The 10,033-nt window shown below is 33.9% G+C and overlaps 1 protein-coding gene across 1 annotated transcript; it reads left to right on the top strand.

The window, feature by feature from the left end:
* Positions 1-219: 219 nt before the first annotated feature.
* LOC18609571 (Phototropic-responsive NPH3 family protein) lies at positions 220-3,490 on the top strand. Its single transcript, XM_007044750.3, has 4 exons — positions 220-742; positions 835-904; positions 1,022-2,293; positions 2,781-3,490. Exons 1-4 carry the CDS (start codon positions 684-686, stop codon positions 3,276-3,278), a joined length of 1,899 nt encoding a protein of 632 aa, XP_007044812.2. The 5' UTR covers positions 220-683; the 3' UTR covers positions 3,279-3,490.
* Positions 3,491-10,033: the final 6,543 nt, after the last annotated feature.

Genomic DNA, 10,033 nt, shown 5'->3' with positions numbered 1-10,033 from the left:
GCTATTTGGAGAGAGGTGTGGTCTCTTTTACTATGCTTTTGGGTTCATTGACTTGGTGAGAGTTGTAGAATACTTGATCTTGATAGGATTGCAATGGCTTTGATTCTTTGTTTTGCATGTCCAAATCAGATGGGGCATGGAATTTGACTGAAATGACTTGGGCTTTGGAGTATTTGATCTTCGGAGTTTTTGTCTCTTGACTCTTTTGTGCTTATATAAAAAATTTTCTATATATAAAACTCAGAGAGAGTATTACACCCACAACAAAATCTCTTGGAACCCCTTTCTTCTTGGATATCCTCTCTAGTATCTCCTCCAGTAAAATTATATTTTGTTTGACAGTTTATTTGTTTTATTTGATATATAGAAAGGGTTTTTTTTTTTTTTTTATAACTTTCTGGAGTCTGAGGTCTTTTGTTATTTTTTTTTTTTAGGTTTCTAGTTGGGGGTTGCTTAGTTGGGAAAATTTTCGTACAGGAAATGGGTGGTCTAGTCTGTTTTGTTGTTCGGAGAACATCTTTTGGTTGCTGTTGGAGAAGGAACTTTTTATGACTTTTGGTGCTCCAAAAGGGAGGCTTCTATAATCAGGCATGAAAAGAGGTTTATTAGTTTCTATCATGTTAAAGTAGTATCTGGTGAATACACAAAGCCAAGTGAAGAAAAAACCAACACAAAATTTAGTCATGAAGTTTATGAAACTCGGATCCCGGCCTGACACCTTCTACACTGCTGAGGCTGTAAGGTATGGTTCTTGTGACCGATTATAGATAGAGTTTAGTTTTTATTAGATATCTTTCTTGAGAAAGATACCATGAATTTCTTTTCTTGATGCAGGTCTGTCTCTTCTGAAGTCTCTAGTGACCTTATAATTCAAGTGAAAGGAAGCAGATATCTGCTTCACAAGGTAAAGAGTTTGTAAGACTGTTGAAAATTTAGCATCAGGAAGACTAATTCCTGTGTTTGTTGCTATTCAATTGAATTATTTTGTCAATCTTGTTTCGGAAATTCTTTGTACATGCAGTTTCCTCTGTTGTCGAAGTGTTTGCGGCTGCAGAGGCTATGCTCTGAATCCCCTGAAACATCACAACACCAAATAATCCAACTACCTGATTTCCCTGGTGGAATTGAGGCGTTTGAGCTTTGTGCAAAGTTCTGTTATGGTATTACGATCACTCTCAGCGCGTATAACATTGTTTCTGCAAGATGTGCCGCTGAATATCTGCAGATGACAGAAGACGTTGAGAAGGGGAACTTAGTTTACAAACTCGAAGTTTTTTTCAATTCCTGCATCCTACATGGCTGGAAAGACTCTATTGTCACTCTGCAGAGCACCAAAGCCTTCCCTTTATGGTCAGAAGACCTTGGAATTACAAGCAGATGCATTGAAGCAATTGCTTCAAAAGTTTTGACACACCCCTCCAAGGTGAGCTTGTCACATAGTCATTCGAGAAGGGTTAGGGATGATATATCTTGTAATGGAGCAGAGAGCCAGCGGCACAAACCAACAACCAAGGGTTGGTGGGCTGAAGACATGGCTGAGTTGGGTATAGACCTCTACTGGAGAACCATGATAGCAATAAAATCTGGTGGGAAAATACCCTCTAATCTCATTGGCGAAGCATTGCAAATTTATGCATCTCGATCGCTACCTAACATATCCAGACAAATAAAAGCTAACAAAGAAGCAGCATCTGACTCAGATTCAGACTCAGCTGGTGAGGTTACTTCAAAGCACCGGCTGCTGTTGGAATCAATAGTAAGTTTACTCCCGTCAGAAAAGGGCGCTGTTTCTTGCAGTTTTCTACTTAAACTCTTAAAAGCAGCCAACATTCTTAATGCTTCATCTTCTTCAAAGATGGAATTGGCTAGAAGAGTAGCACTACAGTTAGAGGAGGCAAGAGTCAGTGATCTGTTAATACCCTCTCTGTCACACTCAAGTGATACTCTCTATGATGTAGACGTAGACATAGTCATGATAATTTTGGAGCAATTCATGTTACAAGGGCAGAGTCCTCCAACTAGCCCTCAAAGATCCAAGCTGGGGTTTGAAAGGAGAAGAAGGTCCCGTTCGGCCGAGAATATTGATTTTGAGTTTCACGAAAGTAGGAGGTCATCTTCAGCATCACATAGCTCCAAACTAAAAGTAGCCAAAATTGTAGATGGATATCTTCAAGAGATCGCCAGAGACAAAAAATTACCTCTGTCAAAATTCATTGCAATAGCTGAGACAATTCCAGATTTCTCACGGCATGACCATGATGATCTCTACCGAGCAATTGACATTTATCTTAAGGTAAATAAAAACTGGTTTCCTGGCCCTATTAGTTTACCATATTTCACACTTCTGTTGAGCTTTTTGCAATATTTCAGCATTACATTTTAGGATGTAGGGTCACTATTTGCAGTAGATAACCGACTCTCTTGACTTAAGAGTCTTTTCATGTTATTGATTTATTGGCAGTTGGGAGGATTAGGCTGACCTAACAAATTTAGCAGAAATGATTTTACATTCTGCTGACTAAAGTGTTCATGCGGGCTGTAATTCAAATGTTCACTTTGTTGACATTTACATAGTTGTCTTAGGTCAAGTCATGAATAGCCTTTTCCTTGATTTTCAAGATGGAGGGAAATCCATGGTGTATAATTGCATCCATCTCATAAATAATTAGCAATTCTGTCTATACCCCAACATGCAGAAAAATAGTGGCATAAAAATTACACGGTTATCAGTGCTAATATGAAGGTGCAGATTACTCTAGTTGTTATTTTTGAATATCCAGGCACATCCAGACCTAAACAAGAGCGAAAGAAAAAAGTTGTGCCGCGTTCTAGACTGCAAAAAACTCTCTGTTGAGGCCTGCATGCACGCTGCGCAAAATGAAAAACTTCCTCTTAGAGTAGTGGTACAAGTTCTCTTCTTTGAGCAAGCTCGAGCTGCCACTGCAGGGGGCAAAGTGACTGAACTGCCTAGCAACATTAAGGCACTTCTAGCCTCTCATAACATTGATCCATCAAGGCCTCCGGGGCCTTTAAGCACTACTACTAGCATTCAAGCAGATGACCAATGGAGCGTCTCAGGCCTTAAATCTCCGAAGTCCAGAATTTCAACATTAAGGATGAAGCTTGCTGAAGATGATGATTTGGACGAAAAAGATACGCACACTGATGGAATGGGAAGGCCTTCCAAGTTCAAGGCTTTCTGTGCTCTTCCTGCGAGACCCAAAAAAATGTTTAGTAAGCTGTTGTCCATCAACAGAAGTGGCAGTGAAAAGAATTGAGTGAATTTTGTTTATTTCCAGGTTGGGGATGGTAATTTTAAGGGTAACGTATACTCTGTTCTTTTTCCCTTTTTGTCCTTGAGCAAACGCCTTGTAATTTTAGCTGAGAATCAAAGAATCTCAATGTGCATTGTTGATGTAACCTAATATAATAAGAATCAAGAGTTTCAGCAGACAGAGGAAATTCTCTTTTGTGAATCTCATTTTTGAAACTGGACTTTGACTCCTATTTGTAAATTACTAATCGTGGGGCCAATGTGGCTGTGTTTGTCCATGATTCTGCAACACCTGTCTTTGTCACTTAGTTGCAACTCCCTGAATCCTCTCACCTGTTAATGAGGATTAAGTATTGGTACCTCTTCTATCTGACAGGGTGCAATTGCTGTTTTATTGGAATTTCTTTTGTCTTACTGCTTTGTTTTCAGCTAAAATGGGCATATCTTTATTCCAGAATTATACAGGAATGTGTGTTGCCATCACAAAAAGATTCAGATTTTATGCTTTGTGCACGATCAACGAACCACCCGCTAAAGATGATTAAATAATAGAATTAATGAAATAATGCAAATTTTCCTAAAAGAGAAACAGGAAGACAAATTATAAGAAACAAAACAAAATATGCAAGGCTTGGCAGCCTTCACATGGATGAGATGCTTTGCTTTTCACATTACCATGCTTTCAGTTAAATAGTTTTGGTTTGTTAAAATCTTGATTGAAAACCTAGAAAACTTGACCAGCAGTACCCGCTTAAGCTTTCCCAACCAGACAAAGATACAAGCAATGATGCAACAATATCCACTAAAATATATTTGAAATTATAAATTTAGGGTATGCCTAGTAATCGGAAAATAATTTGGATGGGAAAAATTTTTTGGGTAAAATATTTTGTAAAAAATTTTAATATTTTTTATTTTTGGATCATCTAGTAAAAAATATTTTTCCCATCATTGATAGAGTTGTTTGGGTCTTAAAATGATAAATCGGGTTGATTACAAAACAATGATAGTATTTGGTTTTCACATTAAAATTAAAAATAAAAATGAAAAAAAATCAATAACGATATGTTTCAAAGTTTTTAACTACATATTGTAATGAAAGTAAGCTTTAATTTTCTAAAAAATTTCCTTCTCATCATTTTTTTTACCATAACACTATAAAAATATAAATATTTATCAATCGTATAAAATATTCAAAACCTATATTTATAAATGTGTATTCATTAATGACGATCATCAAAATTTTTTTGTTACAATTATTAGTAAGATTTATTCAATTTATAAATAAAAATATTAATTGTATTGAATGAATTTATTAAAAATATTTTTTAATTTTAATAATATTAAATAATTTAAATATTAATATTTTAAGTTAGAAATTTTTTAAAGTTAAATATTAATTTTTTTATTTTTTTTAAATTTTAAATTAAATATTAATACTCATCAAACTTATATCGTTAAGATTAATATAAGAGAATTTTTTTTGTTTTTTAGAAAATATTTTACCTCTCTCAAGAATGTAAAACATTTAAAATGATCGATCGGTGTTTTTACTGTTGACCTGTAAAATGTTTTACATTTGATATAAATTTTTCATCTTTCAAATAAACAAAAATTTTGAAACCATTTTTCAAAAAATGTTTTAGGTCAAAACGAACATATCCTTGACCAAAATGAGTAACAAATGAAATACAACCTAATAGCATCACTGAGGTTGGACCTTTTTGAGTTAACGTCCAGGAAAGAATTTACTCTGTAGCTCATTTTGTTAATAAACTGACTTGATGATTATTAGTAAAGGATTTGATTATGCTTTTCTTAAAAGGAAAAGGAAAATGTTTCTACTCTTTGTTCTGTAAGGAATGAAGAAAGAAACAGCAAATCTCTGAAACATGATTCGCTTGCCTGAATTATTGAGATGAGTTGCATGCTGATTCAGATGTCCCTCTCTGGCCATAGAATAGGCTAATTATTTTCAACTTAGGTCAATTATAGAGCATTACGACATCATAGTCACGTTGGTTGTAGTTGATCGAGCCATCATTTGTATTCATCATCTTCATCATAGTTTTCCTCAATAATGTCCTTCCATTTTCAATCACCTTTCATGTTCTTTCCCCTCTCGCATTAGGGCTGCAAGGACTATTTGTGATATTTTAGCTTCCTAGCTCCAAATTTTCGATGAAAATCCTTTTGAGCTGTCAAAGAGCATTGCTAGCCAAAAAAAATCACGGATACCTCTCTGCCTCTCCAACTTTATTTTCCAATCTAGTACTACTATCTGTCTCCTCCTGAATTTGTAGGATATATACAAATAAAAGATATGATTTCATATCAAAATAAGAGGAAAACTTGTGACTGTTGAAAATTAAAATGAAAGAAAAGTTGTTAGAAATAAAAATAAATAAAATAAAATAAAATAAAAATAAGAAAAAGAGTCACGTATGTTGGAAAAGATCAACAGGAGCAACTCTTTGAAACAGACACAAACAGTGTCTATTGGGAACATGCATCTATGCCTATAAAAGAGGATCCTCTTTATCCAACAAAACGTACATCAGAAAACAAAAACTTTCCTTCCTTTCTCAAGTTTTCTTCTATACTATTTTCTTGCAGAAAAATACTATAGAAATTTGATAATCTTGTTATATTTCGATGAGTGCTCAGTGAATTGATTTCGTCAGTGCAAAACACCGTCAGTCACTGGGCTTCATTGTATCTTTGAGGTGTATACGCTAGTAACTCTTTTGCACACTACAAGTGGGGGCGAATAAAACCTTAAGGACAATGACATTGATATATGCCTTGAAGCCATTCCGGTATTTTCTAATTCGGTGTTCTAACAATCTTAAGGTTTTATCTCAATTCCAACAATGGCTGCTGCAAGTGGAACACTAAGAGAATTGGCTTTTGACTTTGTAAATTTGGACCGATTTGATGGTGGCAACTGCCTAAGATGGCAAAAGAAGATGCATTTCCTACTATCAACCTTGAAAGTTGTCTATGTTTTGACTACACCTAGACTAGAAGAAGGAGAAAATGAGTCTGTTGCTGCAACAAGAGAAAGGCAAAAATGGGACAATGTCGATTATACGTGCAAAGGTCACATCTTGAATGGTTTGGCTGATGGCTTATTTAACACGTACTAGAACAAGGCTACTGCAAAAGAATTATGGGACAAACTGGAAGTTAGGTACATGACAAAAGATGCAACAAGTAAGAAATTTCTAGTTAGTCGCTTTATTAATTATCAAATGGTTGATGAACGTTCTGTTATAAAACAACTACGAGAAATTGAAAGAATGCCTAATCAGTTTAAACAATATAAAATGAAAATGGATGAAACTATAGTTGTATCCTCCATTTTAGATAAACTTCCTCCATCATGGAAAGACTTTAAAAGAAGTCTGAAACACAAAAAAGAAGAAATAACTCTTGAGGCTTTGGCAAATCATCTTCTAATTGAAGAGGAATATAGGAAACAAGAACAAGTTGTTGTTTCTGATGAAGCCAAAGTACATGTTGTGGAGGAAGGACAAACCACTAAACCTGCCAAAAAGAAGTTCAAGCAGATTGCTAATGGTCCGAAATTCAAAAGACAAAACAAAAACACACATTTCTATTGTGAAAAACCAGCACATTTCAAGAATGAATGTCGATTATTGAAGAAGAAAAATAATTCTTCAAAAAGAAAAGCTTCTGAAAATTTTATAGCCATGATTTCTGAAATCAATGTGCTTGAAGAAAATGATGCCTGATGGGTTGATTCAGAAGCAACAAAACATGTGTACAATGACAAGAGTCTTTTCAAGAATTTCGCACCAAGTAAGTGTGGAAATTTCCTATACATGGAAAATTCTTCTACAGCAATGATTATAGGCAAATGGACTGTTAAACTTGAATTCACTTTTGGAAAAACTTTAACTTTGAAAGATGTATACTATGTTCCAGAAGTTAGGAAAAATTTAGTGTTTGGAAGTCTATTAAATAAGTTTGGTTTCAAGCTTATATTTGAGGCAAATAAATTCATTTTGTCCAAAGGGGGAATTTTTGTTGGGAAAGGTTACATGTGTGATGGAATGTTCAAATTAAATATTGTTAACAATAATAAGAATAAAACAATGGTCTCTGCTTATATGATTGAATCTTCTTATTTATGGCATTATAGATTAGGACATTTAAATTATAGTAGATTGGATGACATGTATAAAATGGACTTAATTCCAAAATTTAATCCAAATATTGATAAATGCAATACATGCATGCTAACAACAATAACTAGAAATTCTTTTCCTAAAGTTAAAAGAAATACCAAATTACTTGAATTAATACATAGTGATGTGTGTGATATGCATAGTACACCTACATTAGCTGAAAAGAAATATTTTGTTACATTCATTGATGATTTCTCTAGATATTGCTATGCATATTTGTTGCAATTTTAAAGATGAAATGGTTGATAAATTTAAGGTTTATAAATCAGAAGTTGAATTACAATGTGAATCTTTTATCAAGTGTTTAAGATCAAATAGAGGTGGAGAATATTATAGTCCAAGTTATTTTGCCTCCACTGGAATAATCCATCATATTTCAGCACCTTATACACCACAACATAATGGTGTAGTAGAAAGGAAGAATAGGGTCTTGACCGAAATGGTAAATGCTATGTTATTATATTCAGGTCTTGGAAAAGGTTTTTGGGGATAAGCCTTGTTAACAGCTTGTCACATATTAAATAGAGTTCTTATAAAAGAAACTAAAATGACCCCATATGAGTAGTGGAAGAAAAGGAAACAAGACCTTAGTTATATGAAGGTTTGGGGATGTAGAGCTATAGTTAAAGTTCCAAAACCCAAAAGAAAGAAATTGGGGGAAAGAGGAATATAATGCATATTCATAAGATATGCACAACATAATAAAGCATATACATTCACGGTAATTGAACCAAATGATTCAATTCCAGTCAATACTGTTATTGAATCAAGAGATGCAATATTTGATGAAAATATATTCAAATCTATTTTAAGACAACTACAGCCACTACAATCAATTCAATCAAATGTCATTCCATTGGAACAAAATGGAAATAATGATGAATCTAGACCAGAAATAAGGAAAAGCAAAAAGGCTAGAAAAGTAAAAGATTTTGGTCCAGACTTTTATATGTTCTTTATAGAAGGAACAAGAGAAAATATTGACAATAAGATTTTTTATTGTTTTAATTTAGAATCGGACGCTGTTACATATGATGAGGCAATGAAGTCTCAAGATTCTACATTTTGAAATGAAGCAATCAATTATGAGATGGACTCAATAACGGGAAATAACACTTGGATTTTGGTTGATCTTCCACTAGGTTCCAAACCAATAGGTTGAAAATGGATTTTCAAAAAGAAAATGAAAGTAGATGAAACCATAGACAAGTTCAAAGCAAGATTAGTAGCCAAAGGCTTTACATAAAAGCAAAGGATTGACTACTTTGATACTTATGCTCCAGTAGCAAGAATTGCTACAATTAGACTTCTAATTTCCCTTGCATCAATTTATAAATTGGTAATTCACCAAATGGATGTCAAAACAGCATTTTTAAATGGTGAATTAGAAGAGGACGTCTACATGAAACAACCAGAAGGGTTTGTTGTTTCAGGACAAGAGCATAAAGTTTGTAAACTTGTCAAATCATTGTATGGGCTTAAACAAGCACCAAAACAATGGCATAAAAAATTTGATGAAATTGTTTAGCTAATGACTACAACATAAATGAACCTGACAAGTGCATATATAACAAATTCCAAATGGTAAAGGTGTTATAATTTGTTTATATGTGGATGATATACTAATTTTTAGTACAGATTTGGAACAAGTCGAGGAGACAGAGAAGTTTTTGTCAAATAACTTTACAATGAAAGATATGGGTGTAGCAAATGTCATTTTAAGAATTAAAATATTTCAAGATGAAAATAACATAACTTTATCTCAATCGCACTACATTAAAAAAGTGCTTGAAAAGTTTAATCTTACTAATTGTATGCCAGCATCTACACCCATGGATCCTTAAATTAAATTAGTACCTAATGCTGGCAGGGCTGTTGATCAATTACTATATGCAAGAGTAATTGGTTGCTTGGTGTATGCAATGACATGTACAAGACCAGATGTAGCATTTGTTATTGAAAAGTTAAGTAGATGTACAAGTAATCCAGGTACTTTGCATTGGCAAGCCATAAATCGAGTATTAAGATATTTAAAGAAAATAATTAATTATGGACTTTGCTAAAATGGATATCCATCAGTACTAGAAAGATATTTGGATACTAGTTGGATTACAAGTTTAGAAGATTATTCTTCCACAAGCGGATGGATCTTCATGCTTGGTGGGGGTGCCATTTCTTGGGGGTCCAAGAAACAAACATGTATAACTGATTTTACCATGGCAGCCGAATTTATTGCATTGGCTGCTGCCACCGAGGAAGCTGAATGGCTAAGAAATTTACTCTATGGTGTGTCTTTACGGCCTAAACCAATTTCTCCAATTTCTATCCGTTGTGATAGTGAAGCAACTCTAGCAAAAGCATATAGCTAAGTGTACAATGGAAAGTCTAGACATATTGGATTAAGACATAACTATGTTCGACAATTAATTTATGATGGAGTGATCACTATAACTTTTGTGAGGTCTAGTGAAAACTTGGCGGATCTTTTAACAAAAAATCTTGCTAAAGATCTTGTAAATAAGACTTCAAAAGGGATGAGGCTCAA

This window comes from Theobroma cacao, chromosome 2 (genome assembly GCF_053813885.1).
Source record: "Theobroma cacao isolate CCN51 chromosome 2, ASM5381388v1, whole genome shotgun sequence".
Classification (NCBI taxonomy): Eukaryota; Viridiplantae; Streptophyta; class Magnoliopsida; order Malvales; family Malvaceae; genus Theobroma; species Theobroma cacao.
The sequence above is the reverse complement of the archived record's forward strand: the minus strand, read 5'-3'. Positions and strand labels throughout refer to the sequence as shown.

Bases quoted from the DNA above. Each gene is read 5' to 3' on its own strand.
- LOC18609571 (XM_007044750.3), top strand. From the start codon at position 684: ATGAAGTTTATGAAACTCGGATCCCGGCCTGACACCTTCTACACTGCT. The intron at 743-834 runs GTATGGTTCTTG...TTCTTGATGCAG, and splicing joins TACACTGCTGAGGCTGTAAG to GTCTGTCTCTTCTGAAGTCT. The intron at 905-1,021 runs GTAAAGAGTTTG...TTGTACATGCAG, and splicing joins GCAGATATCTGCTTCACAAG to TTTCCTCTGTTGTCGAAGTG.